Source organism: Nymphaea colorata, chromosome 3, assembly GCF_008831285.2.
Source record: "Nymphaea colorata isolate Beijing-Zhang1983 chromosome 3, ASM883128v2, whole genome shotgun sequence".
Lineage (NCBI taxonomy): Eukaryota > Viridiplantae > Streptophyta > Magnoliopsida > Nymphaeales > Nymphaeaceae > Nymphaea > Nymphaea colorata.
Window position 1 is genome coordinate 27,435,722 of NC_045140.1, and position 17,695 is coordinate 27,453,416.

At 40.0% G+C, this 17,695-nt stretch overlaps 2 protein-coding genes across 2 annotated transcripts; both read left to right on the plus strand.

Annotated features, from left to right (window-relative positions):
- Nucleotides 1-1,866: 1,866 nt before the first annotated feature.
- Nucleotides 1,867-3,304, plus strand: LOC116250831 (probable xyloglucan endotransglucosylase/hydrolase protein 23). Its single transcript, XM_031624779.2, has 3 exons — nucleotides 1,867-2,268; nucleotides 2,395-2,588; nucleotides 2,719-3,304. Exons 1-3 carry the CDS (start codon nucleotides 2,005-2,007, stop codon nucleotides 3,095-3,097), a joined length of 837 nt encoding a protein of 278 aa, XP_031480639.1. The 5' UTR covers nucleotides 1,867-2,004; the 3' UTR covers nucleotides 3,098-3,304.
- A 4,802-nt stretch (nucleotides 3,305-8,106) lies between these two features.
- LOC116250804 (xyloglucan endotransglucosylase protein 7-like) lies at nucleotides 8,107-9,734 on the plus strand. The gene is made up of 3 exons (XM_031624742.2): nucleotides 8,107-8,703; nucleotides 8,824-9,017; nucleotides 9,144-9,734. Exons 1-3 carry the CDS (start codon nucleotides 8,440-8,442, stop codon nucleotides 9,523-9,525), a joined length of 840 nt encoding a protein of 279 aa, XP_031480602.1. The 5' UTR covers nucleotides 8,107-8,439; the 3' UTR covers nucleotides 9,526-9,734.
- Nucleotides 9,735-17,695: the final 7,961 nt, after the last annotated feature.

Here is a 17,695-nt window from a genome sequence, read left to right on the forward strand (position 1 = left end):
CGGCAAACTGGGACGGTTCATGTACTCATACCTAAGCACTTGCCTCTAGGGTGACAACCAGGCTTCGTACCATATAAACAATAAATTTAAATCCACCACCATGGTTCTCCAATTGACTGATTTTAGTGCTCCCCGCAGGATTCCATACTTTAGTTTACGCAGAAGAAAAAAGAAAATCTATGCAAGAGGCAATTAGCCGATAATATTGCTGAAGGCTGGTCTTATATGATTTTCGGCTTAGTTTGCTGAAAACTGTTCAATCAGGATTGGTAAACAATATCAACTGAGACAAAGCAAATAACAGCGATGTCGTTTCTCTGTGTATAAAAGTGAAAAACATCTCTAACTTAAATTTGATAACGCCGAATATATATATATAATTATATATATATATATATATATATATATATATATATATATACCACCGGCTAATCAAGAAACTTAACCAGATGCATGAGACCGCTTTTTGAGACTATATGTATTAGTCAAAATGTAGGGATCCAAAAGGAAATCGAAAGAATTATATGCTCTCATGACGAAACTCTTCCTATTGCCAAAGTACAAAGCGAACAGTCAAAACCTGAGCATCTCTTCTTGGGTTGCCCACAATAGCATGGGCATTTGCTTATGATATGACACCATTGGGTTAGCTAAAGCAGGCCCGCCTGAGATCAGATTAGCAGATTGGTGGTGATGCAGATTTGCAGGAGCACTGCAGGGAAGCTTTTTAATCAGATGGTCCCTGTTCATAGTAGCTGCTGCAAGCCATGAATGATCTGGAAATTTCTCTTGGGCCTCTTTCTTAGTGACTGTAGAAAAAACACGTCAGCGGTCCGGCGCGTCTGTCCTCCAGCCTTGGGCTTCTCCAAAGAACTGCCACTGTGAATTTAAAAGAAAAAAGTTTCCCTAGAAAGAATAGAACAGCAGGCATCTGCAATAAAACCTTCTGACACTACAGTTTTCCTCTTCATTCCATCTTCTGCGAACACGCTTTATATTACTCTCTCATGTTCCTTCTTTTTCACCTTGAGCTCAAGTGCATTAATTACTATGCTCAAACGGTCAAGTAAATTAATGTTTCTAACTTTTTCTACATCGTCTGATTTTTTTTTGAAACAAAAAGCAGGTGGTAAGGAACGGTCGAGTAAACCAAATGCAGATAAATGAAAGCTAGCAAATTCCGGGAGCAAAAGTACAGGCAGGATGTTACTGGACCCAACTGTTCAAGAAAAAGGAAAAGTTGGATCAGTGAAAGATGACTACAATTTTAGTTCTTTATTTGAATCCAACGGCCAAATAAATCCGAGGCATAATTGGTGCGTCACGGTTCTGGCCATTTCATATTGGAAGGCCTGCAAGCAACACATCCAATATCTCCAAGTTTTCATGCTTGACAGACATTTCTCACCAACTTCACCAACAAAACTTCCGTTTTCCTTTCTATGATTCAGAAAAACTAACAGCAGTTCCATGTTTGGCTTCACAGAATGCTTTTGATCTACGTCATGGAAGTATGGGACTCTGGCTGAGCACCGCTGCCACCAACCCCATACCCATAATTTCTTTTAGAAAGATGGAAGTCAAAGCAGATGTTCAACACCACTCCACTTTTGAGTTCTGATAGAAAATTTCAGAAAAATAATTGCCAGCAGCATACTGAAATTACAGGGAAAAGCAATGCACGGAAGAGCGAAAAGATTCTGTAAGTTGGTGAATGAGGATTGAACGTGTGGACCCATGACAGCGCGGTCCTAGCTGGCTTCTCCTTTCCACGCCTTCCCAGATCCTTCTGGGCAGAGCAGGTTGGTGATCACAACAACGCTCGCTCACTGCCTTGAGAAAGAGAGCTGCTATAAATACTAGGCTCAGTCCAGCCATCCTTCATCACCAAAATCAAACAAATACTAGACTTCATCTGACTGCCAGAATCTCTGCTTCCACTCTCCTTTCTTCTCCGCTCGAGTTTAGCTTTCACTTTGAGTTCTTGCTCAGACCACCCACAAGATGTGTTCCTCCTTTCGCACACTGGCAGCTCTGCTGCTGCTAAGCTTCTTTATCGCTTCCAAGGCGGATTTCTCCAGGGATGTGGCCATCACATGGGGCGACCAGCGAGCTGTGGTCACAAACAACGGCCAGCAGCTTAGCCTCTCCCTGGACAAGACCTCGGGTTCGGGGTTCCAGTCAAAACAGGAGTTCCTCTTCGGCAGGTTTGACATGAAAATCAAATTGGTACCTGGAAACTCAGCCGGCACAGTCACTGCCTACTATGTAAGCGTCTGATTCCTCCCACTTTGTTCAAAATCTGTATGGTACTGGACAATGCAGTGGTTCATCTGCAACTTTTATGCATAAAATGTATTCATGATGATTAATTCCTTGAATTCTTTGGCGCAGCTGTCTTCCCAAGGCCCCCTGCATGACGAGATAGACATGGAGTTTCTGGGCAATCTCAGTGGGCAGCCTTACACCCTCCACACCAACGTCTACGCACAGGGGAAAGGCAACAGAGAGCAACAGTTCCACCTCTGGTTCGACCCAACTGCCGATTTCCACACCTACTCCATTCTTTGGAACCCCCAACAGATTATGTAAGTCACAAATCCGGGTTCCCAACATCCCATTAAGAACAATATGTAGTTTTTGGTCTTCGCCTCATGAGATTGTAACTGAAAATTCTCCATTGCGAGTCTGACTCACTGTTCTTATTGAATATTGAAGGTTCTACGTGGATGGAGCCCTGATAAGAGTGTACAGGAACCACGAGAAAACGGGAGTATCATACCCAAGCAAGCAAGCCATGAGGATGTACTCGAGCCTTTGGAACGCTGAGGATTGGGCAACGCAGGGCGGCCGAGTGAAGACGGACTGGACGAAGGCTCCCTTCACCGCCTCTTTCAGGGATGTTGCTATCGACGGCTGCGTCTGGACGGGGTCGAGCTCCTCGTGCAGTCCCTCGACTTCTGCCTGGATGAACCAAGCAGCGGTCACCTCCGACCTGCAGAAGATGGGGTGGGTGCAGAAGAACTACATGATCTACAACTACTGCAACGACGCACAGAGGTTTCCACAGGGTCTCCCACAGGAATGCTCTCTCTGAGATGCTTCGTTCCCGTGTAGGCAAAGTACCAAAATCAAGTCGATCACGAGTCGGAGATTCTTTCATTCATTCTTTGGTAGTCCATGCTACATCTGCTCTTGGTGTAGGGTGTGAAAGTTGTCCAGGATTACTTAATCTTTGTGGTTTTCACCATACATAGTGTGAACTTTATATACCTTAATAATCAATTATGGCACATTCCATGAATCAGTCTCTCAATTTACAGGTACGGTAATATTTTTTTACGATCGAGCGCAAATGAGCAAGCGTTTCCCAAACCAAGAGCAGAAAACCAGGGACTGGAATTTTCCAGTAGGAAGAGCTTCTTAGATCACGAAAGGGTCTGCAACGTACAGTTTCCAAGGAGGACGTCGACATAATAGATCTTTGTGGAATGGGCACGCGGGTTAGATATTACCGAAACGAGTGCAGTAGGGACCCAAGAATTATGGTGCTTCAATTTAGAAAAATACTCGGTTCAAGAAAGTAGTAATACCAAGTGGGCTGCTGCTTGCAAATTTTGTGCAGATAGGAGAAACCAGATAATGGATCCCATATTTAATCTGTGAAATCGCTCAATCAGTTATGAATTGGCAAAATTATTATATATACTTTTTGTCGAAAAAAAACGAAAATTGACATCAGATCAATATAATATACTCCTTGGAGGAGAATGTGGATCTCAAATCCATCTTTTCTGCTTCTGTTGCAACCCATTATTTGTTTAAAGTTAAACAGTGGGTCTCATAAAACAAGGGACTAATATCAGAGGGGAACTTAAACTCATGGAAAAACAAACCGGTCCTAAGTTATGTTTGATAGCTTTGGATTTGAGATTTCCGGCTAATCAGAAATTCATATCCTTGTGGAACTCATTGTCCAAGAATGGATTTCACCACTATATCAAAAAGTGGATTAAAATTTTCAAATCTACATTAAGAGACCAAAACCATAGATCTAAGTCCAACGAGCTGGTAGGGGGGATTGGACATCAAATCTTCAAATCTGAAATCTTGCATGACCTCAAATAAGAGCCGAGGTCAACAAACATAGTAATAGATTATCACATTAATACTTCAATCAATGCATGGGAATAGTGGTGCTTTATTTGATAATAGAGAACGTGAATCGTATGGAAGATCAGCGGTGGAGCTAAAAAAGAGTTTAGCCTCATTAAGTTTTCTTTAAAATTTTGGTGGATGATCTTCATATTGTTTATGAATCTTGAAAGATAGTTCCAAAGGATATAAATTTAAAATTTTCTGAAAATATAAGAAGGTGGCAATATTGCGAAGGATCCATAAACCTGTTATTTGTTATTCCTTTTCCTGTATATGACAACCAAGTTGGAGTTGTGCATACAAGGTTATCCCAACAAACGCATTCAAATATCAAATCCTTAACCTTCTTCAACTTAAAGGTCTTTAGTTAAGTCTGACTTATTCGCGCCAATGTAAGCCTTTGCTGAGAACCTACAGTCCTAATTTCTTCTGTGTTTTTGGCTGTCGAGATCCCATTGAACACATCCGAGGCGTTGACACGAACGCTAATCATTAAAAATGTGTTTTCGGTGGATACATATAGGATAAACCTTTATATTTCTTGACGATTTGTCCTCTTTTCAATTATGCTTTCATTTTCATGACCAACGGATGTCCCACGTCGCCGTCTGCTCATTCAATTATTGAGTATCAAGTGAATTCTTTCATGATCTCCTCCCCGTGTGGACCTATATATTTGCGAAACAAGCTATGGAAACGACAACCATGAAAATGGAGAAATAAATCTAAAAGACTTGGAGGGCATCCTTATCTTGATCAATGATTTGGATGTGAACCCAACGAAGTGATAAACTACAGGGATGACAAGATCATCTGTGGTTGGTGTTTAACATTACCCCGTTTAGAAGTATCAGGCATTCAAATTGAAGGAGATTTAGGGTTCTAACTTCCAAGTGATTTCAACAATTGGGTGGCGTTTGATGGCATGGAAAAAGTTTTGAGCAAATTCTTTTCATACTTACAGTGGTTGAAATGTTTCAGGAAAAGGTAGTCGGATCTCTTGAGCCCAGCTTTTTCTTCCTCAGAGAAACTTCTCTCATTAAATAGTAAACTACCAACCAATTACCAGCTCTATCTTACATCACCAGACACATTATGAGTTAGATTAGTACAGCGAGCAGGGTACATGGTGATGAGGTCTATGGGCCAGGACGGCACAATTAGCTTAACGCGTCAATGGTGGTTGCTAATTATAATTAGCTCTCATCACCACCGCCAACCTTCCGTCTTTAATAATTTTCAAGTACTGCCATAGTTCCCCCTCTTTACTTAAATGAAGCAAGAAAAGGAAAAAGCGACTGCTGGGAGAACGCAACTTAAACGAACAAAGCTATTCCGATATAGTAGTTTTGAGTGGGCCTTCTCTTCTAATAATAGCACAATAATGTGCATATAGGTTTAGTCAAAGTTACGCAATAGGAAGAAAACGTATGAAAGTGTTGATCTGAGTAATAGATGTATAACATCTGATCACTTCGCCATGATGAGAAGCAAATAATATGGGTGGGACGCAGGGCAGGTGTGGAGAGAGTCGGGCCAAATTTGAAGTCCAAGAACAGCTGGTGAAGGACGGTTTCACAATGTCTCTGCAATAGATGATGTTGATTGATAGAGTAATCCATGATCGTAATTCTAGTATTATCCAAGAAGCTTTTCTAATTAATTTGAAGTAAATTGGGTGACGCCCTTTTGAAATGCCACAGTGGAGTATGAATGCAAGTGATCTTTCTAAAGGCAAGTTTAATTATATGATGAATTTTTTATGTTAATTTACTATACCAATTAAAAGCTAGCAAACGTATGATGGTAAGTAAGTCACACTTCTTTGATCTTATTTTTATTAGGAAAAAAATTAAAGAATGGTCAACAAAAACAAAAAATAAAAACAATCCCTTGAGGGGAGCTTATCAAGCACAATTAACTGTGCTACCAGTCATAGGAGATTCCTCAAATCTCCAATATCTACATTTTGGAGCAACTCCTTGGCTAACCAAGAAGCTGCAGACTTTGCCTGCAGCCGCAGGGGCTCACAGAATTCAAGGAAAATATGAACAGCTGATTAGCCCGTCTCCTCAAGCTTTTTGGAACCTGATGAACTCCCAAAACAACTTTCCTCTATCTCCCATCACTCACTTGCACAAAAATCTGACCTTCCAAGTGGATGAAGGACTCAACACATTTCACAAAAGCCCAAATCTTGTAAATCAAACGTAGTTGCTCCCTCCCATCTAACCAAAGGAAATCAGCACCGACCAGCCTGCCTTTTAATAACCATACCTGCAACACCCAACATTTCATTTTTACGGCAAGCAGCAGTATGGATACACCATTTCACCCTCTCATTCCATACCCAATCCCTCCATTTAATGCCAGTCACTAGCCAATTCTCCACCTTCTGCCTGTCCTCCTCCTTCCACTTCTTAGAGCTGATAAACTCCTTAAAACCCTTCCATATAGTCCTGGAGTAGTTCCTTGCCACCTTAAAGCCCACCTAGAGCCTCTCTCTCCTCTATTTGCTCCTCTTTGATCTTCTTTTCATTTTTGTGTTTTTATACTTGAACAGGCAAGCTTCTAGCTTGAGTACTACGGTTCTCGTATTTGCCAACCATGGCGTCGTCTAAATCCACCATGGAATCATGACATCTTCTAGTTTCTCCATCCATCCAACCAATTTCGATTCGTTTGGCTCGTTCAAATTTGTGTAGCGGCAATCAGCTCTAAGGAACCGATCGACATTGTTAGTTCTGCTTCTTCTCCTACATTATATATAAAAGATGGAAAAAGAAAGGAAAACACAAGGATTATCTGACATGGTCGGACACCTGAACCTTTTTGAGGCAGAAGGAACATAATGGAGAGGAGATATAATAAAGACAAGGACCAACTTGAGCAGCTAACAGGCCCACTCACCATAATTTCCTTCCAACACAATTGTTCCCCACATGTATTTTATTTGTTGGGTATGAAAGAAAATTGCTCAGTCGGCCTTGTTGAGAAATCTTTGACCGAGTATCCAATGCAGCTGTTTCTTCCACATCGGCTTTAATTTCGCCCTTGGCAGATTGTACAAGAGAAAAGTGAAAGAGAAGAGACAGAACAAGAACAGGAAAGGGGGTTCCCTTCCAAGTACTTGTTTAATTATAAATGCACAATTAATGTTGGAGGAAAGTTGGTGAAAGAGGAGTATCTAATATTTGAACCCGTGTGCAGTGACTTCTCGCCTTATAAAAACATTGTGTTGTCCGCCATGGCTCCACCTACTTTTCATCATTGGAGTAATTTTTCTTTCTTAATTGACTTTTCTATCAATGATAGAGAGTTGGGCATTGGGCCGCCCCAATGAGAAGTAGAGTTGGGTGAGTCAAGCCAATGTCTACCTTAGCTGGCCAGTTCAATTATGCTTGTGGGTCATAGAGCGCAATACCAAGTTGACTGTACTTTCATTTCATACGAGGCTCTTTCATAGGAACCTTCTTTTTTATCAAATTAAAATATGACTTAAAAGGCCATTTGATATGAAATTATCATGATTTATATATAGTCAGACATGTAATTTAATGCATTGCATGCATCAAACAGCAAGCTACTTCAAAAGGATACATAGACTAGAACACCTGTGATGTTTGTTTTTAGAACTTAATAAATGCAAAAGGGCATGCATTTCCATGTTTACTAAATGAAAAAACCATCTTTCCAATATGAAATGAAAGACGTAGTAAATTAACTCAAACAAGGCTTGCGGTACCACAGAGTGGTGCAAGCGTGAAGGAACGAGGCGTGCCCGCACGCGTCCGCTTGTCCTTTTGGCGTCTTCCTGCGAGCCTCCGTGGGGAGAGTTGGCGAGACAAACGTGTACCAGTTGGCATCTCAAGGTAAAATAAATATGTGTATGTTACATATTTATATTATGTATATTAGTTCCTGTATTATCGCTTTTCAGAAATCATTGCAGCAGAAGAGTGGAGAAAGAAATTGCTGTTGCAGACGGTGGGGAAAGCGTGGTGGTGGAACGCGTGGACCCCATGAGAACGCGCTCCTACCTGTTCCCTTCCCCGGCCAAGGCCCGCTTCTCAGGCAGCCGCTGCTTCGCGGCAGCAGCAAGCAGGGTGGGCGGTGGCGAGGGCAGCTGCCGACTGCCGCCTATAAGTAGTCGTCTCAGTCGATCAATGCCACTCACATCAAAATCACAGACTACAATCTCCTCTTACCTTAGTGCTTTCCTCATCTTTGCTAGCAGTCCCCTCACCCCACTGATTTCTTGGCCGCTCAGACCACCCGCTAATGTCTTCCTCCTTTCACGCATTGGCAGCCCTGCTGCTGCTGAGCTTCTTCATCGCTTCCATGGCGGATTTTTCCAAGGACGTGGACATCACATGGGGCGACCAACGAGCTGTGGTCACAAACAATGGCCAGCAGCTTAGTCTTTCCCTGGACAAAACCTCGGGTTCGGGGTTTCAATCTAAACAGGAGTTCCTATTCGGCAGGTTCGACATGAAAATCAAGTTGGTACCCGGAAACTCAGCCGGCACGGTCACTGCCTACTACGTAAGCGTCTCATAACTCTCTTCCACTTAGATCTGTATGGTACTGGACAATGCAGTGGTTCATCTGTATCTTTTATGCATAAAATATATTCATGGTGGTTCCTTTAATTCTTTGGCGCAGCTGTCTTCCCAAGGTCCCCTGCACGACGAGATAGACATGGAGTTTCTGGGCAATCTCAGTGGACAACCTTACACCCTCCACACCAACGTCTACGCTCAGGGAAAAGGCAACAGAGAGCAACAGTTCCACCTCTGGTTCGACCCAACTGCCGATTTCCACACCTACTCCATTCTTTGGAACCCCCAACAGATTATGTAAGTCACGAATCCGAGCTCCCAACCTCCCCTTCAGAAATTTACTTTTTGGCCTTCGCCTCATGAGACTGTAACCGAGAATTCTCTATTGCTAGCCTGACTCACTGTTCTTCTTTAATACTGAAGGTTCTACGTGGATGGAGCTCTGATAAGAGTGTTCAGGAATCACGAGTCGTCCGGCGTGCCTTATCCCAGCAAGCAAGCCATGAGGATATATTCAAGCCTGTGGGACGCTGAGGATTGGGCGACACAGGGCGGCCGAGTGAAGACGGACTGGACAAAGGCTCCCTTCACCGCCTCCTTCCGGGACGTGAGCTTCAACGGCTGCGTCTGGACGGGCTCCAGCTCCTCATGCGGTCCTTCAACCTCTGGTTGGATGAACCAGGCAGCGGTCACCTCCGATCTACAGAAGATGCAATGGGTGCAGAAGAACTACATGATCTACAACTACTGCAACGACGCGCAGAGGTTTCCACAGGGTCTCCCGACGGAGTGCTCCCTCTCATGAGATGCTTGATTTGGCGCAAGAAGACATAGATACACAAAAATCATATAATATGTTCATAAGTTTTCCGATTCTTTGATTCGTTCTTGTTGGTCCATGCGACAATTTATTTCTTCTCCCTAGCATGTGTGTTGTATCAGCACTAGCTACTTGTGAACTGTGATGATAAGAAATTTCATAAATCAAATAAGATAGTTCATATCTTTTTGTCCTCTATGCACCATTGGAAACTGGTAAACTCAAGCAGGCTTCACTGAAATGCTTTCTTTATTTCTTCAGAAAGTAGTAAATATTAAACTTGAGGCAGTGAAGAAGAATACCATTTAAAAGACGACAGAAAAGAGACTTGGGAGATTGGCATGACAGGAATAGATAGTAGATGCATCACATCACCGAACTCGGGGAGAAAGTAACAGCTAGAAAAAGAAATCAAGGGCTCAATAAAGTGACCGGAGTAATTTGTTACAGCCTTTCACGACAACGACCTCTTAACATATAATAATGAGGGAATGCTCCAAATAAAAGGGTCGTATGGAAAGATGCAAGTCTTTTTCCCCATGCAGTTGTCTCTTTCACCAGCATTCAAAAAGAAACTGGATTTTCATTTGATTGGCCTGGCTTCTCAGATACACAGATCTCGTTACTTTTTAATATTTCTTATGGTTGATTGGTCTTCGTTTTTTCTGTTCCAATTTTGAATGTGTGGAAACAGGCAACTTGCTTTGTAGCAAAACCAGTTTTCAGATATATAATTTTTAGGTCCTTCAATCTATCTGACTGTTTACTGCCTTCAAGTCTGATGTTTGCATATGCTGACTTTTCATTTAAATTCTATTTCGATTTCAGATTTGATTCTTAATATTGGGTTTGGAGTCAAGTGCAAGGCCGCATAGCGAAACGCGTTACTGGTTTTCTTTAGCAAACTCAACTAGTCGGATTTGGGTTCAATGCTCAGATAATTTAATCCGTTCCCACCTCTAAGTGAAGCCTTTTTTATAAATCTGACCTAAGCAGACGGTGACCAAACTCAAACTCTGATTCTGACCATGGCAAAAGATTGCAGAAAGTTATGTACAAATCTGGCTCAAGATAACATAGAAATTCGAAAGCGACTTGGACTTCATACGCAACACAGTTAGATATTTTGATTGAACATGCATTTTTTCTTCGGGAACTTAAAATATAAAGCACACACTACTAATATTCTTCTTAAAATGAACTAAACCAAATTTTAAGTGACATGTACGTGGATATTTTGGATCTTAATTAAATATTAGAAAGTCGGTGGGACCTGCGCCATAATGTCATTTCCACAATCATAGTTGGCTAACATATCAGCCGGATCAAGTAACTTCATCCTGAAACGCGCGATTAACTAGATCTCACTTTTTCATACCAAACCCAGATGTTTTTGGAGGCCATGCAGTTGGGCTCCGGTGGCACCAAACGCGTACGCTGACAATATATGGCAGGTGCATCCACCAACTTGGGTATTTGTCAATCCCAAATCTAACACAAACTTTATGGTTAATTGTTTTAGCAGACAAATCATACTCAGAATTGGTGAAATATTTTATTGAAATCCAATTCATTGACATCTTAGAGAAGCAATCTAAACACGTCTAGACAGAAGCTCAGCACCCAAGTAGCTACCTTTGCTCTGCAAGCACTAGGTAGCCATGCTCATATAAATTCTAAGCTTTCATGTTCAGAATAATGTCAAAATAGATCAGAAAATGTATAACCTCTTAATTGCATGAACCTCTGTTCTTCCAATCTGCAGCTACACGCTAAGCAATAACTCTTCACATAGGACTGGCTGTTGTATAAATGTACATAAATGAAGCAAATTTAAAAGCGAAGATAATGGAACAGGAGACCGCAGAGAGGACGACGAGCTACGAATGAAAGCGGTGGTCTCCTGTTCTTCAATAATTCTTTCATTCTAAGCATCGCCAGCTGTATACAACAAAGAGCTCATGGCTAATTAAAGCTGATGTGGGGTTGCCCATTTTCCACCACCTCCACCAAACAACAATCTTCTCAACCAATACATATATATATCGGCTACCGTTATGACTGAATAGTAATCTTTTCCTTTTGTGTCGCTAAAAACCGTATCAAAGGGTGTATTTGTGACAGTGAGTTCTTTGGCCACGTTTTTTAGTAACAATACATCTTTTGTTACGATTTCTAATAATACAAAATAAAAAATCATCAAACCATAAAAATAGCCGCTGATTTCAAATATGCCAATATTGTCCAATATGCTTAAACAAAGAAAATCGAACATTAAAAAGTAATTGTAATAAGTGTATAAGCAACTATTTCTGATATAAATATAACAACAATTCACTGTGTTTTTTAGCAACGTTTATGATGCTCCCAACGACACATTTTTCATTCAATTTTAGTCATCCCCAAACACACACACACACACATATATATATATATACATATATTAGACAGGTTGGAAGTTGCACTTTGGACATCATAATTAAAAGGAGACGTGGATGAGTTGTGTCTCAACATATGGCGAGTAATGGTGCTTGTGAGAAGAAAAGTGGGCAAAAATTATGTGAAGCGTGGACGTGGGTGGAGGCGACTAAACATCCTGAAAATGGGAGTAAATTTGGTGTTCATAACAGGTGTAGCTAAGTGGTCATGCTTTGTCAAGTGGGGAAATTATTTCAACGTCTATATATGCGCACTGACTTGGGGGAATTGAACTTTTAACAACTTTGGAATGGAAGCAACTCCTTAGCAGAGCAGATGGACAGTTGCGGTTCAAATTTAATGGACGTCCTCGATCTTCTGCCGGATTCCAAACTTTTAGAGATAAAAGAATGTGCAAAAGAACATGGCTTTAGCTCAATCGTGTGGGTTTTCCGCCGCATGGCCAACTAAAAAATGGAGGCTAACTAGAAAAATGTCGCCGGAGGAACCCGAAAGAAGCAACTGCTTTCCTTTATCTCACTGGGAAATGCACTATGACATGGAGAAGCACACCTGTAACCCGTCTTCATCAAACTGATTTCCATCCTCTAGTTTCTTGGCTGGAGCTTCTTTGCCTTCCAATTTTTTCTATATTTTGCATTGAATGTAATATCGAACTTGAAACTTAATAGTTTCATGTTACTACCTATTTTATCAGTTGACTCGCATTCTTGCCTTAATGTAACTCAGAGGCAGGTCTCAGCGGAGGTGAACTCTTTTGCTGCCTCAACTTGAAAACTCTCTTTCCTGAGGATCTCTCTCTCTCTCTCTCTCTCTCTCTGTCCTCATTCGTTGGTATGAGATGCCGTTGAATGAACTGCTCTAGAGGATCATTTTGTAGTGGAGGTAAGCTTTGTGCATCCTACCATTTCCAAGCCACTACCCTTTAATGGCCCATTTGGTAGTCACGGTCAATATGGGACCATAGCCTAGTTGATCTAGAAGAGATACTGTTTCATTGTTTTCCGCCGTCATATGCTTTCTGCATTAACTGGACTGAGCACAAAGGGCTATGACCTTGATTTGGCGTGTTGTTACTCCTTAGGATGATCCTGTTTGGTGTCTACTCCATGTTATAGCAACAACCTTTGTATTTCTGTTATCATTGTTCTTTATAGTTACTTGAGTTGTCGTAGAAATTACCTTTCTTTCTCTGAGAACACATGCAGCTGGTGCAACAGAAAACCATGAATGACATGCTTGCTTAGAGCTCTGGCTGGTGCAAATGTTTATCAGTTCTTTAGATGCTAATTCTAACTTCAGAAGTCTTGTTCACCGTCCCATTCATTTTTATATGTTATTGGAATGTTTATTGTGTGCATATGACCATGCAAGTCGTGCTTACTGAATTTAACTCAACCTCTTCTACATGTCTATGCTCCAGATATGAGATGCATAGGTGGCATTGTTGAAATCACAGTCTGATTACATTCAATAGATATACAATTTGCTAGGTGGGTCTTTGAATGCCAAAAGCTGAACCTGCACATTTCTATGGTCCAACAAGTACCTTTAAAAAGTGATCTTCAAGGTACCTGTAGCATTAGCAACTCTGTTTTGGTGGCCAAAGGATGATCAGATTTCAATTCAAATATTTGTTTGGAATTTAGTTGTGTAGGTTAAATCTATGTGTCTTGTAAGTAGAGTCTAGGAGTTACAGATACTCTTAGGGGCACTTGATTACTCCATATTTGAAATTCATGGATCTGATGTGGATCTAATGTGGCATATTTTTACTTATGTGGCAAAAGGACCATACATTGTTCATCAACCTAAGGATCTAGATCAGACCTAAGACCCACAGTTAATATCATTATTTTACTTTTTGTTATTGATAAAAGGTCAAATTTTAGATTGGAGGGAATATAGTTTAAAATCATTTGTAAGACACACAGCCATAGTTTTGTAGAAAAAAATCAGCGGAATCAATAAGTAGTTTGTCTGTAAGTCTCCTAACTATTCGAGGAACTATGTCCCGTTATTTCCCAGTAGCGGAGACTTCATGAATGACTGACCACAAAACAATTCCAGCCATACATCGCACCAAAGTAGCAAAATTCATGATGGAAAAAGTCCGCACCACCACACTATCCATGAGACAAATAGTGAGAAAAAGGAGAAAGATGATTGTCAACCACCGATGTTTCCTTGTGAACCTTCAAGAATTTAAGTTTCTTTAGCTTCCGTAAATGCTTTCAAAAGTGTGTATTAAAATATGAGCAAGTAACTAGGAAACCTGACATCGCTGCCACCGTTGGAAGTTTTAGCAAGTGATGTCAAAACAACATGAAGCTCTGTTCATTGCACTAGGAGAGCAAACCCAGATGCACTCACCCATCACACATCAACTGCCAAAACTCTCACCAATGGGCCTACCAGAAGGGATGCTCGAAAAGAAAATTGATGTTCACGACGGGTACTTAAAAGTTGAAGGCTGGTGTTCTGTATCTCTGGAATTTAACACGTTGGACCTTTTAATTTTTTGGCAAGACCATGCCAACATGATCTGATTCACGGTTAGCAGGTTGCAGAAATATATAGTTTCTTCTGATTCAGTGTTTTCTGCAATAAGAAAACCACGTTGATGTATGTAGGAAATACGGTGTTCAAGCAAATTTGTGCTGGCATAAAATGCAAACGAATACCAAATTATCAAAAGATATTTACTTCCCTTAACACAAACTGGTTATTTTTCTTTTTTCTTATGTCCTTCGTTCAAGGTGCAAGTTTCTGCATAAAGAAGAAAAGGTTAAGGCAATCAAAAAAGAAAGGCCAAGGAATACTGGAAAAGAGAACACAATGAAGGCCATATACTTTACGAATCTTTTTTGGATATCCTCTGTTAAATAAAATTACAAGGGATCAAGGTTTTAGGAGATTGAATGTCTCCGGTCTTTATTTGGCTTTCCTCTGACTTTAGCATCTGACAAAGGCTTCACTCCTTCAGCACGCATGAAGGGATAAAGGCGACCTAGTTTCTTTGACACCGTGTTCATAAATGACTTTCTGGGCAGCGGAGGCTTTTCATCAGACGCAGAAACAGGAGCTGGAAGCGTATTTGGTGGAGGCTTTTCAAGCTCCTTAAGTCGCATGCGCATCTTTACGAGTTCCAGTTTCAAATCCTCATTTTCTCTGCGCAAGCACGAAAGCTCGTCTGCAACAAGATGGTCGCTTGAATAGGTGCTCAGTTTGCTAATGGCAGGAGATTCAGCTCCCACAACATTTCCATTCATCGTATCTCGGAGACGCTGTTATTCATAGTAAAGCACTTGTCTGTACACGAAGTTTGTCATTTTGAGCTGGAGATGGTTGGTATGAAATAATGTTGAACATAAGCGTCAGATAATGTTATGACAAAAAAAAACGTACTTTTTTTTTATCACTTAAATGGGTATATTGGTTATAACTGTATGTATGCATATATGAATAGGAACAGACAATTTTATAAAATCATCAAAATCTTTTTTTTGTGACTTTCTTTTTTGTCCTTACAAAAAGTTTCTTTTATATTAATTGTGAACATTTTGTCATTATGATGCATAAAAATTCATACACGGGAGTATAATATATAACCAGCTCCGACTTAAAGTTATGGCTAGCTATGCCCTCTTTTCTAGTCAAACCAGATGTTTGGAGTTTGTGTGGCTGCATAGACTTTCACATGACCGACTACCATTTGGTCGAACCCTCTTACAGATGTACCACTTAGCCAATTGAGTATTGAGGGGTGCTACGCAGGGGTTTAATGTGAAAAAACTACTGTTCCTTTGCTCTTTTACTACAAGTTATATCTTCCTATGCATAAAAAACAAAAATGTAATTGCAAATTTATTTGAGGTTTTAGACTTATGTAAATGTCATCTGACTCTTTTTTTTTTGTCATTATTTTATCATGGAAATGCCAGAACTAACTTTGTAGTTGACAACAAAGATATTGTTGATGATTTAAACATGGAGTTAGGAAAGATAAGTGCACAAAATTTTATATATATAGTAGAAAATAAAATATTGTGGCCATCGGCCTCACGAAAAATATGATCAAGTCATCAATGTGTTTGACCAAATGGAAAGACAACCCATTTCCAAAACACACTCCGCTGCCGAGTTGAATGGCAATGGAGAAATAGAGCAACGGTGGTGCATACCAAGTCCAACTTTGAAGGGGTGCATCCGTATTCCATTCCACCGTATAGATTACGAGAATGAGTTGCGTGTGCTCCTTCGCTACCATTGTCTTGTTCCATTAACGATAAGGTTGAAAATCAATTGTTATAAGAGATTAAGGAAAGAATCCCAACAAGATCAATCAAAATTAATGATAAAAGAAAAAGAAAATCTTTCCACAAAAATCAGATTTAGTTTTCCATGTTTATTGTTGCCAAGATTATAGTGTCAACGATATTGTTGAAAGACAACCATTCTAGAAATATTCAAGGAAAGAATCTTAGCAAGATCAATCGACATTAATGATAAAGGAAAAATAAAATCTTTTCATAAAAAATCAGATTTAATTTATCATATTTATCGTTGTCAAGATTATAGGAACTTCAACTATTTAAGCTCATTCTGTGTGTTGTCTAACCAAGGCTCACAGTAGCATTCCATAGTGAAAAATGATGCATGTTTAATGACAAGAAACTTTTTATTGCTAGTTTTTATTTGTTTTGCTTCTTTTTTATTTTTTAACTTAATATCAGAGCAGTTGCTGCATTCTTCACCAAAACGAAGACTCGATCCTGTGAAAAAAATCTTGAAGAATCAAACTTGAGTTTTTTGAATCGCTACCAAAACATGATCTTAACTTCACAAAAAATTTCATGAAACAAATTTGTACTTGCCCAATCACTACCAAAGAAATGGCATGATCACCTTTTACAAAGTTGTGCAGCAAATTTGGACTTTTAGATCCACCATTCAGTTTGAGGGAGGATGTTAACGATAAAGTTGAAAGGCAACCGTTCTAAAGATGGTTCAAACATATTGGACAATATTGACACAATTGAAATCAGCCGGTACTTTTATGGGTTGATGATTTTTTATTTTGTATTATTAGAAATCGTAACAAAGATGCATTGTTACTAAAAACGTAGCCAAGCAACTCACTGTCACCAATGCACCTTTTGAGATGGTTTTTTAAAAGGTTTTTAACGACACAAAAGGATAAGATAACTATTCAGTCATAGTTGTGGACGATATATATATATATATATATATATATATATATATATATATATATATATATATTCTTGATGGCGTGGATGTTTTCCTTGTCGTTCAAGCATTTATCTAATCATATGAATTCAATGTGTATACGTCATAGATTTTTATTGATCCTTTGGATGGTGTTGTGAAAAGGCTTGATATAAACATTTGCATTGAAGATTGGAACATCTTGTTGGAAAATTGTTTTTGATATACCGCATTCAAAGATTTTGTACTAAAGATTTCAATTTTTATATTTGTGAAGACGTTGTTTCGAGTTTGAGAGAAATGAAAAGAGTTGGTGCCTACTGTGCGGCTGAAGGTTGAAGAACAGGGGCCTATTCAATGGGAGTTTCATACATTTTCAGATCCATTTTGACATGTTTCTGAACAGGAGGAAAGCTGTTTGAGGAGAATAAACTAGACGAGGTTCTTAAGATACCCAGAGGAGTACACTACCAAAAAACAGCCTTAC